At 40.1% G+C, this 19,059-nt stretch overlaps 1 protein-coding gene across 1 annotated transcript in view; it reads right to left on the bottom strand.

Annotated features, from left to right (window-relative positions):
* Positions 1-17,154, bottom strand: part of LOC120548496 (cadherin-23-like) — a 97,822-nt gene extending 80,668 nt beyond the window's left edge. The window contains exons 1-2 of the mRNA XM_039784773.1: positions 16,920-17,154; positions 2,704-2,797 (exon numbers count right to left, since the gene is read on the bottom strand). Of these exons, the coding sequence (XP_039640707.1) occupies positions 2,704-2,797; positions 16,920-16,970 (145 nt within the window). The 5' untranslated portion in view covers positions 16,971-17,154. The remainder of the gene's footprint in view (positions 1-2,703; positions 2,798-16,919) is intronic.
* Positions 17,155-19,059: the final 1,905 nt, after the last annotated feature.

The following is a 19,059-nucleotide window of genomic DNA, read 5'->3' as shown; positions in this document are numbered from 1 at the left end:
TGAACGATAGTTCATGAACTCGTTCATATTTTGGGTGAACGTGAACTGAACGTACTGTATTACTGCCTGATGAACGTTACTGTGAACTCGTTCATTCTGGTGAACGGCACGCTCTCTCAGTTTTACTTCGTTCAACAGGGTGCCAGATTTCTATAGAGCCTTCCAGGCCAAAACCCGGCTAAAACACACCGTAAACAGGCCTTAATATGTAGCGGAAAAAACACCCAAAAAACACTGGTGGCTGGCAACACCAGCCACCAGTGTTGCACCGCCGCATGCGTCATCAAAACAAAAAGTAGCATGGAGGCGACAGCAGCAAGGAGACGTCGTATGATCATAACGCGTTTTATGACAAGGTTGGTGAGGATGGGAAAAATCTGACATTTCTGTGCAAACTTTGCCCGCCGGCTTTCAAAAAGAAAATCCGCACTTCAGTCACATCCACAGCAAACCTGAAACGGCACGTTGAACTGATTGGATATGAAGATGATATCTGACGCATAGTTTTAGTGTTAAAACTGATAAAATAATTGCTGTCTGTGGTTCTATATGGGCTGTGGCAATAATTTTGAAAAATAATAGCTCGCAGCAACATATGGAAAAAAAGAACTATGAACTAGTTCATTTTAGGAACTGTGAACTTAGTTCAACATTTTGAAGTATGAACTATGAACTGAACTAGTTCATGTAGAAAGTGAACTTTCCCAACACTGACTTTGTCTGTCTGTCTGTCTATCATATCTATCTATCTATCTATCTATCTATCTATCTATCTATCTATCTATCTATCTATCTATCTATCTATCTATCTATCTATCTATCTATTGTATCCATTTATCGTATCTATCTATCTATCTATCTATCTATCTACCCACCTACCTATCGTATCTAACTATCGTATCTGTCTATCGTATCCAACTATCGTATCTATCTATCGTATCTATCTATCGTATCCAACTATCGTATCTATCGTATCCAACTATCGTATCTATCTATCTATCTACCTACCTACCTACCTACCTACCTACCTATCGTATCTAACTATCGTATCTATCGTATCCAACTATCGTATCTATCTATCTATCTATCTATCTACCTACCTACCTATCGTATCTAACTATCGTATCTATCGTATCCAACTATCGTATCTATCTATCTATCTATCTATCTATCTATCTATCTACCTACCTACCTATCGTATCTAACTATCGTATCTATCGTATCCAACTATCGTATCTATCTATCTATCTATCTATCTACCTACCTACCTATCGTATCTAACTATCGTATCTATCGTATCCAACTATCGTATCTATCTATTGTATCTATCGTATCCAACTATCGTATCTATCTATCGTATCTATCTATCGTATCTATCGTATCCAACTATCGTATCTATCTATCTATCTACCTATCGTATCTAACTATCGTATCTATCGTATCCAACTATCGTATCTATCTATCTACCTATCTATCTATCTATCTACCTACCTACCTATCGTATCTAACTATCGTATCTATCGTATCCAACTATCGTATCTATCTATCTATCTATCTATCTACCTACCTACCTATCGTATCTATCGTATCCAACTATCGTATCTATCTATCTATCTATCTATCTATCTACCTACCTATCGTATCTAACTATCGTATCTATCGTATCCATCTATTGTATCTATCGTATCCAACTATCGTATCTATCTATCGTATCTATCTATTGTATCTATCGTATCCAACTATCGTATCTATCTATCTATCTATCTATTTACCTATCGTATCTAACTATCGTATCTATCGTATCCAACTATCGTATCTATCTATCTATCTATCTACCTACCTACCTATCTATCGTATCTAACTATCGTATCTATCGTATCCAACTATCGTATCTATTGTATCTATCGTATCCAACTATCGTATCTATCTATCGTATCTATCGTCTCCAACTATCGTCTCCAACTATCGTATCCAACTATCGTATCCAACTATCGTATCCATCTATCCATCTATCTATCTATCGGTGTCTCTCTCTCTTGCCCTCACAGAGACACACTCAGCAAGGAGGCAAATACTTTAAAGTAGTAGCAAGACACACAAGGTGTGTGTGTGTGTGTGAAGAGTGAGAAATGACAGTGATAGAATGTGAAAAAATAAATCGACCATGTACAGGGCTGAAAGGAAAAGGTGTACGTAAGTCAAGTCAAGAAAAGGTAAGGGAATACATCATGAGTGGAAAAATCCTTTCAGGCAGTTAATAATGAAGAACAGAGGAAGAAGTGGAGATTATGAAAAAAAAATAAAAATAACACTTTGCTTCTCTTACTGAAGCCTGAAATATTTATATTTTACCAAGTCACTGATAAAGACATAAGAAAAACCATACTTATTCATAATCCTCTATTTGACTAACAAAAGGTAGATTTATAGTTAGCACATGTTGATGCCACAGTGATATTTTTAAACCCTTGTTCAGGAAAGTTTGGCTGACTGAACACATTCCTTCAATTATTCAGCTTCAAATTCACACTGTTGCACGTATTCACAAAAATAGCTGCTGAGTAAAACAATTGTTCTCTACTTTTTGCGACTGAGAAGCTACACTGGTGCATTGAACAGTATGCACTGCACCACAAGTTTATGGTCATTGTATAAATGATGCAGCATCATTATGAATTAACACATAAATCAAGGAGGACTCACCTTCACAGAAAGAGTGGAAAATGAGAAAGGGAAGGAGGAGCTTGGCAAATGTCATCCTGCCGCCTAAACCCACACTCCACGACATCACCTGCACCTGATGGAGCACACACAAACACAGAATACTGTAGAGTCACACAACTGTTTGGTTAGCTGATTATCCACATTGCATTCTGAGCCTAGAAACATAATGTCCAGAGATATTTCAGCTCTTTTATGTTAGGTGATTACCGTGTAAGTGAGTAGGAGATGTGATCAGTGTAATTAGGGGACAGAAAAAAGATCTGTTGCACGGCATGCTTCGAGCAGGTGTTTCCTTTCTGTGTGTGTGTGTGTGTGTGTGTGTGTCTGCTTGAGGGGGTGGGGTGTTGATGAAGGCAAATTCACAGCAACGGCTCAATTACAGTACAAACAAAAGTCTTGTGCGGCGAAAACAAAAACCAAGGGTAAATAAAAATTTTAAGCAGACTGATCTCAAAGTGGCGTATGTTATCAAGACACATAATCACTTTTTAGCGTGTTTATCAACGCCATTCCGCCGCCATTGACCTACATTACGTGTGAATTTTTGCCGTAGCGAGAAGTATGAAAGGAGGTTAGTTGGGGTGGCGGATGGGTTCCGTCCCGCGTGTGGCATTTTTCAAACCTTTTTTTTTTTTTTTTTTTTTTTTAAGCCTTCCCCAATGTTTCTTTCCTAAACCCGACCGTTTATTGTTGTCCTAAGCGCTTTTTTGGCGACGCCACGTGGTGTGTATGTTTACAGCCGCTGTATACAGCGTAGACATACACGTGGATAGCTCAAAATGCGTACAGATAACACGCCATTTAGCTTTAGGAAAGTAGCGTGTAGGTTTACACAAAGTCATGATGCCACGTTGTTTTTAAGATGCGTATGGTGCCGCTTCACTGAGCCAATTGTAAGGGCAAAATTGATAAATAATGGAACTCAACATGTGGCGAGCGCAATTAAGATTGTTAGTTTATTCATGGTTAGGCTGATTGTTTAGATGCTTTTCCCATCAATGTTGCTGGAAAGAGAGCAGTAAAGACATGTCTTTATTAACTACCCAGCATTATCAGTGACTGTCTATATCTTAAACTTACAGACATTCTGATAAAAAGGTTCTTTTTACAGGCAGCTACAGGCATTCTGATAAAACACTCGTCCGGGCCGACACGTTCAAAATTGTGTATTGGTCTTCTGTTGCTCATCTCATTTGTTCCCTCACTTTACACTGTCATCACTTGTCCCAGCAAGGCCTCACTGTTCAGCAAACTCATTCAGTGACAATTTAATTTTGAAGGGATATCATTCTAAATTCTCCTTCTCCCCAAAGCCCACTGTGTTTCAGCTCATGGTAAAACTCATGTTCAGAGACGGCGCCACTTGTCCTTCAGGAATCTGATGGCAAAAATAAAGCTAAATAAACTACAGAAATCAGTGTGATATGCAAAAAAAATACAATGCTGCTGCTTGCTGTCCTTTCACTGTGGTGCTGTTAGATACACAGTATGTGGTTCAATCAATTTAGAGAAAGCAGCTGAAATTTACAGGTGAGTGAAAAAGACGCAAGGTAAAGAATAGGCTGTCATTGCTTATTGTGTGTATATATGTATGTATATTATATATATATATATGTGTGTGTCTGTGTGTGTGTGTATTAGCGGTGTATGTATGTCAGTTTGAATAAGCACATTTGTTTTCATTTGGATTCTTGTTTCCTCAGCATTATTGCATTTCACTTTCACAATGCAACCTGCATGGCTTTCTCTGCTCCTTTTTTCCCCCCCATTCCTTCCTCATTTACTTTTTCCCTTCCTTCTTTGCTTATACACCTTCATTCCTCTTCTCCCCTCTCATACCCTTTCCTCACTCATTATCCTCTCCGATACAGCTGGGGTCCTCTAGTTGAGGGTATTATCTTGATTCAGTGGGAAGCTAGATAGAACGCTGATGACAACAGCCTAAACAGATTAAACATGTCCACAACATACTGTATGTCCTTTTCCTGGACAAAGCAAAATCACTTCCTTTTGTATCCTATGATTTACTTATAGTTTGTATCAATGACACACCTGAGGTAGCATGACTTGGACACCCTGGAGCACCTTGAATAGCCAAATACGCTGTTAATCAAACCCAGTAACAACAACACCGCAAGCTACAAGACCTAAGGGCTAAATCTCCGTGTTTCCTGTGTTCCTCTTTGATGCTCGGTTAGAGTTGATCAGTCTGGATGAGGACAATCAATAAAGCCCATTCCCACTCTCCACACTGAAAGAAATTCTATAAAATTGCATAGAGAAGTGAACAAGCCGTTTAAGTCTCCCGTTTAAAAAAAAAAAAAAAAAAAAGTCCCCTTTGCAGAATAAAAACACACATCGTTAAAAAAGTTGTAGTTGCTCTTCTAAACAGAAATCAGACCATGCTCTATCTATTTTCTTATGGGAAACACAAATGTCCACAAAGTGATAGAAAATATCTGATGCCATTGTAAACATCCATCATTATGAAAGATCTGGTACAATCGGATGCCTTTAAATTGCCTGTGGTACCAAAAATCTGTTGTATACTACACTATCATTTTTCATGTCCCTGTTCAAGTATATAATGTAGGGATGTGGTTGCTGCATGTATGGTCTTTACCTACTGTAGTTGTCAGCAATACAACTCTCTCTCTCTCTCTCTACTACATCTCCCCCCACACACCTAATCCTTCCTCCAAATGCTAAAGGACATTCCTGAGATGACAAATGGGTGAAAATGAGTGATGGATACAGGCTGAGACAGACACGTTGGGTTTGAGAGAGCTGAGGCAGCCGCAGTCCTCCTGCAGCAGCAGCAGCCGGCTCTCTGGTCTCACCAGGAGGTAGGAGAATTCAATATTATACATTCTCACAAAGAAAGCACCCCCACAAAGTTACCGATGCACTAGAGCGGCAGGTGGTCACACCAACCTCTCTTTTATCTTATCTGATCTTTATGTGTAACCTGGATTGTGCTCTCTGGGATCCTGTCAAAGCCTGGCCGTGGCATAAGCAAAGTAAGCAGCTGCAGATGACCCTGCTCTGAGCAAATTACAAACCAAGGTTTTTGATTATAACCTAAGTGTTAATGATGTTAATATTTTATGCATTTTATATTGTTTTATTATTTGTTTTCAGCACCAAGTAACTCTACTGTATATCATTGAAGTTGCACCAGATTAATTTATTGTTTGTAGTCTCTCTTTTGATCTCTGTCATTCTGCACACTTGCAAATAACAAAGTTAATTTTAAACCTGCTGACCAGTTGGTTTTTGGGGGAGAAACAATAAAGTGTTTACCTAACTTTAAGGGTCAGTTCACCCAAATAAACAACACTTTCCAAACTTACCCCTGGGTATTTTACCACGCAGATTCATTTAGTTTGGCCCAGGTTTTGAGATATCCGCAGCAGATAAAATTTAGGTAAACTTAATTTAATTTGTGTTGCTCAATGCATCAGAAATGTACGTCCGAAAAACTCTTTCCAGTACTTGACATAACTCTTGATCAACGGTTTTGTATTGGAAATGTATTTTGCATTGAAGGTTAAAAAGTAGGATTATCTAGCGTAAACAGGACATTGTTTTGAAAAGAGATTTTTCTAAACCACAAATAAAGTTCCATTTAACCAAGTCGTGGTGGTGGCAGGAATCACTGCTGCAGATAGCCTATTGTACTGTATGTCTTTAGCTCAGCAAATCAAACTGAAACTATCTGCATGGTTAGATACGCTGAGGGCGAAGTGGGAACAATAGGTTATTTGTGACTTGGGAGATCGGACCCTCTGAATGCCTGTGTATGCTGTTACTCTTCAGGTGAACATATTCCTAATTGTGCTATTGTTATGTTTTAGAACCACTTGGAATACAATTTACATATTTTTACATGAGTGACTCAGGCTATTGTGTGACCGTAAAATGTGCAGTTTATGGGGCATATCATATGTACCACTGCAGTCCCTTCAGTAACAATGTGGTGGAGGGAGAGTGGGAAGGTGGTAATCAAACCTTGATTAGCACCCCATGAACACTGGACTTATCCCTGGCCTCCATACTCACAATGACTTAAAAAACAACAACTTAAAACAAATTCATTGATAATAGACTTTCTAGGAACGATACTTAAAACTGCAGCAAATTTCCTATAATATTCTCCACATAAATTAGGAGTCAATCGAAGACATTTAATACAAGCATTTTATGTATTGCTCAAATGAGCATAATTGAAAATACAGGTTGTCCAACTAGAAACTTCACTGATGTAAACAGACTTCGGTAGCATCAATAAACAGAAAACAGGCTTTGACTGGTTTTAGCTCAAATAAAATCGGTCAAATCAATTTTGGAGGGATGGCAGGTTCAACATCTGACATTCAGATAAAAGACTGCTTTTAGGAAAAGGTGGAGGAATGGCATCGAGCACAGTCAGTTACGCATTGGGGCAGTCAGTCACTTACGTATGGGGCAATTAAACTGCAGAGGACAGGGCTAAGCCGGGATGTGGTCCTCGATGCAAGCTGGGCCTTTCTGCGGCACTGTCCCACTCCATTGGCTATACTGTCACCATCTATCAATCCCTCACTTTCTTCACCACCTCCCTCACTGTCAGAGTCACTGCTCATCTTCTGCTCACCCATGACAACATCTTGTACCAGTCTCTCTTTCTCCCCAAGCTTGCCTTTTTCTGTCTGTATTCCTTTTATTTTCACTCGTTTTAGTCATGTCTCCCTTTCACTTCTCTCTTCTTGGTCTAATCTACATTGACTTGTGTCTCTTTTATTAATTCACTACGCAACTTGGCTTGTCCACTTGCATAAGTATTCTGTAGTCATTTCAAACGGTTTCTCTTTGTGCTAAGCTTTGGCAGATAATTATGTCTCCTGTGTCCCAATGTAAAATGTCAACACAACAAATGCATGTCTTCTGTGGGCCATGAATTTGTTGTTTTGTCATGTTAAGTGTGGTTCCAAGATGACCATTATTCCTGTAACCAAAGAGAAATAAAAAGTATATCTATATATTCCTTAAAATATGGTAGGATAGCCTAAGACTGCCCTCAAGGCTTTTTTTTTTTTTTTGCAAGTTACTATTCACCTGTGATTAATGAATCATCAGTTTCTCACAGTTATACATCAGGCCTTTAAAATCTCAGACTATTTTGAGTCCATTAAATCAAGTTCAATGTTTACACTTGTAATACTTGCCGACATGCCCAAGATCCTGCTGTGAATCCAGATTTAAAAGGCAAGCTATTTAATAGCCTAGAAATGACTATTAGGAACACATACAGCTCCCACTGGGCAACGCTTAGGGTGGCTGAGATCCAAGTGTATTTAATGAGTTGTGGTCCTATAGCTTATCTGACAGTAATGTGTGATTAAGGCAGTGAAAAGTGAAGAGTAATATCTGGACCCGCTGTGTTCTCTTTAGAGGGGCTTGCCTGCCCACATGGCTGTATTTCATGGCTTACAGCACTCGATATTATTGATTACATGGCAATTGTGTCTGACTTGCCTTAACCTCAAAAGGCACCCTTCTCAGAAGGAGTGGTGGGCCTCAGCCAGCAGCCAAATCTGGATTATCGCAGCAAATCAATGGCAGATTTCTGCCCTCCCTCAGTCCTCATGAAAAAGCCATCACTCATTAGCACAGTGATCACAGATTAGCAGACATTTGGCTTTGTCAGGGAGGAGGGAGGGAAGGTAGTGCTCTGATGAGTTGAGTAATGTCTTCCTTCCTGCCCTCCTGATCTCTTCATCTCCAACATGACACGAGTTTCTGAAAACCTTATTCAGCAAACTTCACTCACATGACAAAAGTGCAATTTAAATGGGATGACATTTGGACTGCAGAGCATGTAGTGCTTTCTAAGTAGAAATGATAATCAAACTGACACAGCACATTGATGCTGAGTAAACTGTTCACTTTGGTCGGGTCATCTACGAAATTGCTGGTGCTGATGTTCCACTTTCTTAACAAATTAGTAGCCAAGGTCTTACAGGTAAACAATGATATCTCCTCCTGGACAATGACGCACAAGTCCTGCAACCATAGTGGTTAGCACATTTTATTTGGATCAATCTTTTCAGACAGAAGGCTCCATATGATCCATATGAGTTGTCCTCCATCTTTACAAACACGTTTCTAAATCTACCTAAAATCATTAAATACGTCAGATGTTGATCAATTATAAAACATGACATGAGCAGTTACAGTACACAAAATATCTACTGCATGTCTGCCCATTCACGAGGGATCCATCCTCCGTGGTTTCTACCATTTTCCCCCATTCAAGGGGGGGAGGGGTTCTTTATCCAGATCAAGGGTTTAAGGATAGAGGGTCATATTCTGCACAGATCTTAAACCCACTTGAGACAAGTTTGTGATTTGTGATATTGGCAGTGTTTCCTCTATGTTGATTTGACCGTGGCAGCCCCCCACGGCAACATTTCTGCCCCCCCACAGTATCAGAAATAGGGCTGCATTGTTAGAGAGCATGTTGGAGAATAGAGCGGTCACTCTGCAGAAAAGGGGAGAAAGGAAAAAAGAGGCGCTGTCTAGATGATAAGCCAGTTGTGATGTGATGTGATGATGTGTGTGTACGTCCTTGAGAACTAAGTCGTATAACTTATGTTGTTAGTTTATTTAAGCCTGGTCTTGCAAATTTAAATGAAGTTAACTGGTGATTTTCGTTGTTTGTATTCTTCACCTGCTAGCTAAATTGCACGTGGCTGTTGATTCCATATAATAGCGATTGCTCAACGCCCTTGCTCACGTTTGTATTTTAGGTACATTATTTACATGCTGAAGTAGTTACACTGCATTAAGATAATGTAATTAATAGTGGGTTTATTGTTATTTGCTACAGAATGCTTGGCCTATATAGTAACTCAAAAAATACAGTTCAATCACAACTGAAAATATGCCTCATTGTGTGTGTGAATAGAGGTGAATAAATATATTTGTTTGTGTTGCTGCAAAGTGTTAGCTCCGTTTCATGGAACGTCTCTGCCTGCAACTTCTTTGATTGTGTATGGGCTGAGAGTAAAGCTAAACACTGTGGTAGAGACAGGGGCAGCTTACACAGGACGTAGGGAGATGGTAATTATCAGAACAGATAGGAGCGCTGGAAGGCACCACATTACAGCACACTGTCATAAAATGCTTGAGCAGGCACAACTCATACACACCCTGTCCTGTGTTGACCAACACCAGTGTGTGTGTGTGTGTGTGTGTGTGTGTGTGTGTGTGTGTGTGTGTGTGTGTGTGTGTGTGTGTGTGTGTGTGTGTGTGTGTGTGTGTGTGTGTGTGTGTGAGACATGGGGATGATTCGAGTTTACTTGAGTAAATAGTGGGGGAGAAGCCTCCTCCTGTGCCAAACACTGAGACACAGCTGGGTCAGACAGTCTAATGGAGCTTAAGCGAAAGTTCTTTCAGGACGACGACTTAAACATAATCACTTCTCATTCCCCTGAATGGATCAGCTGTCGAGGTGTTCACTTTAGTCTTAACCAATCAGAAGCGGCCATGAAATTCACGAGCCAATCACTGCATGACATCCCCGTTTTAAACGTGTCTCTCTCTCTCTGCTGCTCAGTTGTCATTTCAGGATACGAGCACCACCCTCCTCCTCCTCCCCTGCTCCTCCGGTCTTCGCCCCTCACGGCTCCTGGGTCCTCTTCCAGCAGGCCTCTCCCGGCGGCCTTCAGCGTTGGTCTTAAGGCTCCTCACACCACCATCAGTGTCTAGACTCCATCGGGGGGTTCATACTTTGGCCCTACCCCTTTTAAAAGTTTCTCAGAATTTTTGTAAAGTCAGCTACTGTACTCTACTGCAGTGTCAGTGACTACTGCTCAGGTGACATGGTGAAAGAGAGACCGCATACATTAAACCGATAAAATCAGTCCCTCCAGGATTTCGCGGCCTTTTTTTGTTTTGTTGTTGTTGTTACGGCCCAAAATGCCTGATTTTGCGATTAAAGTTGTGATGTCTTTTGTATTTTTGTTGCAATGAAGTTGCGAGAGACAGTGAAAATTGCGATTTTCTTTGTATAGTTCTTTAAAAATAAAAACACTTGTTTTGGGGAGAATAAAATTACTCTGGGCTGAGTTTTCCTAGTAACCTTACCAGAAAGGCTCAGGATGCTGCAAATGTTGGTATGATATGAAAATGGCTGGTGGATTTAAGACAAAAAAATTTAATTTATTGAATTAATCAAATTTGAACATAGAGTATGTGTCAGTGGCTTGTTGATCTTTACATTGTTAGTTAATTTCCTAACCTGGCCTGGGCCACACATTCATACGGTTTGATAAAGTACTTATTGGACTTTAACTTATCATTGCACTTACAATAACGAGCGTAGCTGTCCTCACTTTAGGTCATCCTGTACGTCTCATCTCTGGTTTTTCCTGCATCCACCGAGTGCGTTTGTGTGTTTGTGTGTGTGTGTCAGTCGCGGGGGGTAACTGAGCAGCAGCCCCGCCCGCTGCAGAGAGCAGCGTGCATTGATGTAAAATGTATACAGGTTGGCAGGACGGTCTGAAATGTTTTGCACGGTCTTTCGCTGTACGTTTTGTTTGAGTCACACACGTCTCGTCTTCATAACAGAAACAAGATAATGAATTTGGCGACGTGCGTGTGTTACATCAACCCTTTCTCACTACCGCTTGGTCAGTGGCTCTCAGAGTCACATACTGATGCAAAGTCTGTTACGCGGGACTGCTGGGATTGGTTGAAGTCGCGGGAAACTCCGGTTATTGGTCAAGTTTGCGGAAAAGTTGCGGTGATTGGTCAAAATTGCAAGTCTCACCAAATTCACGTGATTGGTTGAATTTGCGTGAATTGTTGCGATCGCGACATCACGAAATCCTGGAGGAACTGATAAATGAGTCAATACTTTAAAAAGACGTAATAATGTACTGCAAAATCAGACCAGGCCCTAAAGTAATTTGCACCATCCATAGCTGATGTTCACTTGATCTCCATCTCCACATCCAAAGAGACATATATACAAGATTTATGTGCTAATCATTATAGAACTGTCTTAATATCAATGGAATATATTTTAAAATTCACTGAAGTGCATAATTGCATAATAAAAACCCCAATTCATGCTCATCTTATTAGTTCAAATGATTGCAGTATTTTAGAAAGCAAAAATCCAAAAGATAAATGTTCAAATTCTTATTTATTATTTTATTATATTCTTATTTATTTATTATTTTATTAGGTCTGCATTCCTTAAGAGACGTGAACTGTGGGCCATGAAATCTCAATTTTAAATCTTAGGGTTTAGAATTATATGGATGAGTGATAATAATGAATTATTGTTCAACCGTGCCTGGCTCCATTTCCACTGCTGTTACAACTGAGAAATCTGTGGTGTCCCCGGCTCGGACTGACCTGGGTGTATTTTATTTAGGTTGTTTGAGAGCCTCTAAGCTAAAACAATATTCTATCTTTATGTGATAGACAAAGTATTTTTTTTTTTTTTTTAAACTTGACACTGGGTGACCAGCAGTCCTTCACTGCCACAACCCGCTCCTGATTCATTCTCTACAACATCAGGAGGATACTGGCTCCTGGCTGGTGTGCCTGCATGGACCATCTAACCTCTGCAGCTCATCCAGAATGCAGCAGCCTGGCTACCCAAGTTCTCCCAAATTCACCCTGCTCCTCCGCACCCTGCACTGGCTACCTTGAAGACGATTAGAGACACTACTTGCCTACCGTGCTGAAATGGTTAAACCATACATCCCAAACCCAGCCACTATGCTCTGCTGCCAATTGACTGGCTACTCCATCGCCTGGCTATCGCTCAACAAAAAGTTGTGTCCATTTGCTGTCATGGCTCTCCAATGGTGGAACAAGCTCCCCATTGACATCAGAACAGTTTGTATCATATAGGCTATGTCTCATCCATGTTGTATGTTGTCATACATGTAGAGAAAACACTGATCACTGGGATCCTCCATTCTGCCTTTTGTTCTGCTCAATTTCAAGATTATGACAGAGCAGTTAAGCTGCATTTATGGATTTATTAAAAAAGAATTTGCTATTATAGTAAACTGAAAGAATGTTTCCGACAAAATGTTTATACAAAAGTTGTTGAGAATTGAGAGAACAGATTACAGCTATATTAAAATTAAAACTAAATATAAAATGGAGTACAGAAAAATAAATGGACTTCTGTGGAAAAACAAGACAACTAACATGTCTCATAAGATATGAACTTCAAACACCAAAGAAACATGCTACAAAAGATGTGTAGGATGCAAGCACCCACGTCTGCTGCTGCCGCCACCTCCTTTTTGCCTGAGTGCAGACTGACATAATCTTAGCTCTTTGATTTTAGACTTTTAGTGTTTTTGTGGACAAATTGTAGTGAGAACATAATGATACACTATGACTTTTTCCTCTCATCCATCCACAGATAAAAACAGCACAGATCAATACGCTGTCATGCCCCTTGTCTTCTGCTCTACTTTTCTTCTAATGAATCACAATGTTTTCAGTTTCACAATGCCTTTAACAGTTTTTAATGAGACAATGAGATGTATTGTTAATGTGTTTCCCTCCTTTTAGACGGTTATCACGTACTATTAATCTCAATGTCTATTTGCCTCAACTCTCCACTAAGTCTGCGATTTTTCTGTCTTCCTCGCTCAAACGTTATGCCAGTAAACAAATTCAAAGCCTCCATAATGTGAACTGATTGCCTCTTCCCAAAATTTCAATGCCAGGCTTACTTTTCACTTGGCCATTATCCACTGCAATGAGCCCGGCAAAGCTGTCCCAGCAGAGGCCTGTGTGTATATCAGACAACATAAACACAGACAGCTGTGTCAGAGGGCAGCCGATAGCCTGAAGAGACCATTCATCTCCTTTTGTCTCTCTCTTTGTTAGAGCGCAGTCATTCTGCCCTGCCAACAGCTGACTGGTTGAAAGATCAAAACACACCATTTAGAGCTCCTCTCCAGCACAGATGACCTTTGCATCTCAACACTTCACCTCTCTCCTCATTCAGGCCTGCTGCCTCCCGTCTTACCTCACCCTCCTAGTCTCCCCCCCCCGTCCTCCCTCTCTCTGTGCGGTTTCAGCCCCACTTCAGGGCAGCATGCCATGTGTAAATGCCAACATCGAGGATTTGTCACACAACAAAGCTGCCGATAAACTGCAGTTTTGTTTGTTTTACATGGCATGGTTTACTTGCAGAGGAGAATACGACAAAATGGTAATTGTACCAGCTTAGATATGAATCCCCAATGTTTTAACAGTGATATATGAAAGGCCTCCATCCTTCCTTCAAAAAATTTCAATGTTCAAATTCCTTCATAATGGTTTCACACATACACAATAACGAATCAATACAGGATAGACGAGGCTTAGCAGCAATTGACTACAAAAAGATTATTGTGGATGGTTGGGTTTACAACCAACTACTATATACAGTATTTAAGCAATCATCTTCTCTAAAAAGGTATTGTCAAATGATCAGGTCTACTCCACCATGACAAATTTAGGAAAGCACGGCTTCACATCCATTAGGACAGCAGCGTGCTCACCTGTAATACAAATGGCTGAGCAAAATCATCTTCTCAGCCCTCCCCTCCAACCTGTTGTCTTCAGTGTTGCCCAACTGCCTTGGCTGATTTAATGAAAACACACACAAAAATGCGCACGCACACACACACACACACACACACACACACACACACACACACACACACACACACACACACACACACACACACACACACACACACACACACACACACACGGAGAGAGGTAGGTTTAGAAATGAGAAAGGTCAGATGCGTGCAACGATCATAATCACAAGTGCTAAGAATGTTGTACAGACAGATTCCTAAAGCAGCCAGGAAAAGGCACAAAACTGACATTTAATGTCTGTGAGCTTTGTGCCAAAAGCTGTCACATAGAGACCACTGTGCTGAAACCAGAATGGTGCATTATTCTGTCAATTGCAACCCTGAGTATGTGAAAGTGAGCAAAGAAACTTGAAAAAAATCCATTCATGAGCCCCATCGCCGAATAGTTACTCAAGAGCAGGTATATAGACTATTCAGATGCTTTCACACCTGGTAATCCATGCCAAACCGTTCCCAATGGTTCCACTCACAATTTCCACAGATTGGCTAAGCTACAAAAATGATATCAATACCATGGGAAAAAATGAGATGCTTTATTTTAATACCTAGCACTTTTCCAAAACCTACAATGCATTCTCTCCCTATCCTATTCCTGGGGTTTACCATTTTTCACGTCTTCACACCTTGCTTGGCTCCCTGTCTGAAACCTTATAGGATAGTCCAGTTCAGCAATTCATTCTTCTATCACTCATATTGGTTTTCATTTGAGCCCGTCAGTCAAGGTGTCTGTCAGATATGGACTCTCCATTTCACTTTTCACATTTTTTTTTCTTCCTTCTCGTATTCCGAATGAATTCAGGGAGAGTGACAGACACTCAGAAAGGGGCATGCTTCCCCTCTTAGTGCATAAAGAACAGCAGCAGTTACTCTCCACTTTATCACATACATAATGTCCTATTTTAGATTATTTGATTGTGAGATGATATATTATTAATAATTTTAAAAATAAGTAATGGTATATTTTGTAGCAGAGGTGACAATAGCAGCTCATCACTACTTAAGACACTGGTGGACTACAGTGAGGACGACAGTGAACCGACAACCTGGGATTACTGAGGCCAAAATGGCCATGCAACATATTTCAGTAGGAGTAGTGACAACATTTCCTCAGAGACAGAACAAGCTTGGTCACTCATTTTATGTCATAATTCTGATTCTGTAGAACCCACCTAACCCATTATTATATGCACTGTATAATCTGATAGTTTGGAACCAACACAATATTAGCCTTAAAAAAATTTAATTCAGGGAAATATTTGTGAATTTCTGCTGGAGTGTGTTTTATGTATGCTTACCATTCAAACTGTAATGCTGTAATGTTCCCTCACAAGAGTGTCATATATTGCACTACTGGTGAACATGTACAAAAGTCATAGTAAAAACATTTTCTAATTTTAAAAAGGATTGCTATAATGATTTAATGTGCATTTGCATTTAAAGTTTGGATAAACTATAAAAAGCTTTTTGCTATGTCAACCAGCAGTTTGTCCAAATGCAGTAAACCTGCCTCGTTATGGTAAACATCACGGTCCCCATAATATCATCCAGGCCTATTGATATTAGCACTTTAAACAATAAACCTTTTTGCATTAAATCGTGATTAAAGCATTTAAGCAAAAACACTGTCACCGGCTATAAAGTATGAGCCAGGAGGTAAAAAAAACAAAAAAAAAACTGAAAAATGTCATACTATAAAACTGCTTTGCATTATCTGCAATGTCATTGTTGCACCAGCTGTCTATGAAGAAATTCCTGCATGCTATTCTGTCTGGCAATTCTATAAAATGTGTAATATGTAACAACTGTAGCTGCTGCTGTATCTACAGTTACAAGAAGGATACACACACATATACATACATATATATATATAGAGGAGAGAAAACACTGACCCAAACAGCAGGATTAATAGTTGTAGATCCTCAAATTGAGCGGTGTTTCCCTTTAACCTGGCGTTGTCGCTGCCGCGTTCAGGTGACACATGAATAAATTAGTGGGCACCAAGGCGCTTCCCAGCAGGCACCTCTTGAGTCGCCAGGGCTACCTGAGATAACGGCGTACACCTGACACCTCTGCGCAGGCATGCACACTTCGTCATATTTACTGGGCGCGTAATGCGCTGATAAAATAACCAGTTATGAAACAACAACAACAACAGCTGGAGTGGACCCTATCCAGAAGACAACTTAAAAGAGTGATATTGTAATTGCCCTAAAACCTAGCCGATCTTCTCACTGGACAGATAGCTCATCGAAAAATTACTTAATTAACTACTTCTACAAGTCCTCTTTGTTGCGCACATTCAGGAGACGATGCGTAACCATATGCCAAAGTAAAGAGAACTATTAGTGAGCGTAAAAGTCGACCGTGGTCCGCAACTATCGTAGGTAGGAAATGTTAAAGCACAGAATGAAAAACATTGTCCTTTGTGTGAAAACCTATTGTCTGCCGCAGTCATCCCACTGACACTGCTTCGTGTCCATCAACTCCTAGCAGGATGATCAGGTCATCATATTGTCCTACCTTCCTCGTCCGTGTCCGTCGCTGGCTGAGCGCCTTTAGGTTCGATTGCATGTCCTGCTGTGATGCGTTACCAAGTATCTGCTTCTCTCTCTCTCTCTCTCTCTCATCCCCTCTCTCTCTCTCTCTCTCTCTCAAATATTTCTCCCGTGAGCTTTACTCTATTACAACCGACGCCCTGGTCATTGCAAATTTCATTTTCCAGTCTTCAGTTTGCAGTAGCCTACCGCTGCAAAACATAAACCTTCACTTGTGTGGAGCTCCTCCATAATTTCCCATATACCAACTCGTCCTAAACCAGGGTTACACTCCAGCAATTCCAGCACTCACAGGTAAAGCCCCATAGGTTTTAAATGTCGCTGGATGAATCTATTTTTCTCAATCTCTCTCACACACACTCACACAATCTAAAATGAGTTTTATATTTTGCATTTGATGTAGGTTGAAATTATAGCCTCTTTTACAGATAGCAAATATAAAAAGGCATGGCCCTGCTGCATTTTTGTCAGTGAAAAACGTAAAATGATATGCTTAGATGTGTTGACAAATATTTGCAAGCTTCACAGAAGAGGGCTGAATTCACTGACATTAAAGAGTTCTATGTATGAGCTTCCTAAATAAGCTTATGAGCTAATATATGAACGCAAATTCAATTTAAAAATCCATTACTTAACCACAGAGTTCACAGAGCTGAAGAGCAATAGCCAGTGTGACAGCATCACCTAGTGTATAAAATAAGAATGACAAAGGCAATGGCCACATTAGGGCTGGGCGATATGGCCAAAATCTTTTATCCTTTCTATCTAAGCTCCCAGCTTAAAACGTTTACAGGCTGGATAAAACAGCCACTTGAAGGTTAGTTAAACACAGGCAGTATTTCATAACAGTATGCATACATGATTTCAGATTCAGTGTCAAATTTGATACTAGATTAACAAACATTTCCCCACACAACCACAACTTGGACTTCTCGTCTATGACAGTAATTTCTATCAGAGAGAATTAAGCCGATAGCCTATACAGCATCTTAAACAGAGTTTAAGTTTTTTGGACAGACTTGAGGGAGAAATGACCGAGACCAGACAATAGAAAACTATTGTCAGCTGTTTTAGCGTAGCAACTTAGTAGCCACAGGACACAGCTTTAGTACAATGAGATTTTTTTAACTCAATATTTGCAAGTGGTGTCATGTCAGTGCTCCACAATAACAGTTTAGTAATACATAAGGGGAAGAAATGCCTGAACGTGTACAGCACCAACATCTGCATGCAGCGCGGCAAAGCGGATGTGTTGCTAAAAAGCTATTTCCATCCAAATCACAGCTTCATGGCGTTGCATCCACATTCACTTTCAAGCCTTGATACAACTCGCACGATCTGATACTGTATCACCTGTCTTTGGTGTTCATTCACACATATGAAAGACATTCCTAATGGCCAACGGTCTGAAATGTACCTCCACCATTCATGAGCTTTGGGAAAACATCCTGTTTCTGACTGATCCCTTGCTGAGGACCAGACGCTTCACTTCTTGTATGTTACAAATGTCATCACTACAAAGAGACCCACTAAAGGGAGATATTAAAGAATGACAATGTGCTAATGTGGAAGTGAACGCAGCGCTGTAGTGGAGTGAGGGAGCAGACGGGTTGTCGCATAACAGAAAAAGATACTCACAATGCTGCTGTTCTGATGACCGTTTTCTTCCAGGATGCAAGTGGTACAGCTAAAAGCACAAACAAAAAATGCATCATTGCTACAGAAGTTTTCAGAAAATTTAACTGGTTTGTTACAGAATCTTTGTTGTTCTTCGTTAGAGAGCATACATTTTTAATGATCAGAAACAGTTTTTTCATCACTTAGGTTTTGCACCACTGTAGCCAATATACTTAAGTTCAAGTAACAGCAATGATATATTGAGCAAAATGTAGAATATTGTATTTTTGTGTAATGCAATAATTATATATTGCCAGAAAATGTGGTTACTTTAAGTCACTCAAAGCCAACCCAAGTTCTCCTCTCTTACCAACCTCCTTGTAAATTTATGATGCACAGGGCATGATGATGATTGAAAGTGATATTTGCTGCTCTCTGGTGGATATTTTACTTAACTACAGTTTAGGGGAGTTGTGCATTGAGGTGCC

The sequence above is a fragment of the Perca fluviatilis genome, chromosome 19, assembly GCF_010015445.1.
Source record: "Perca fluviatilis chromosome 19, GENO_Pfluv_1.0, whole genome shotgun sequence".
In the NCBI taxonomy this organism is placed as follows: Eukaryota; Metazoa; Chordata; class Actinopteri; order Perciformes; family Percidae; genus Perca; species Perca fluviatilis.
This window is presented reverse-complemented; position numbering and strand designations above follow the sequence as displayed.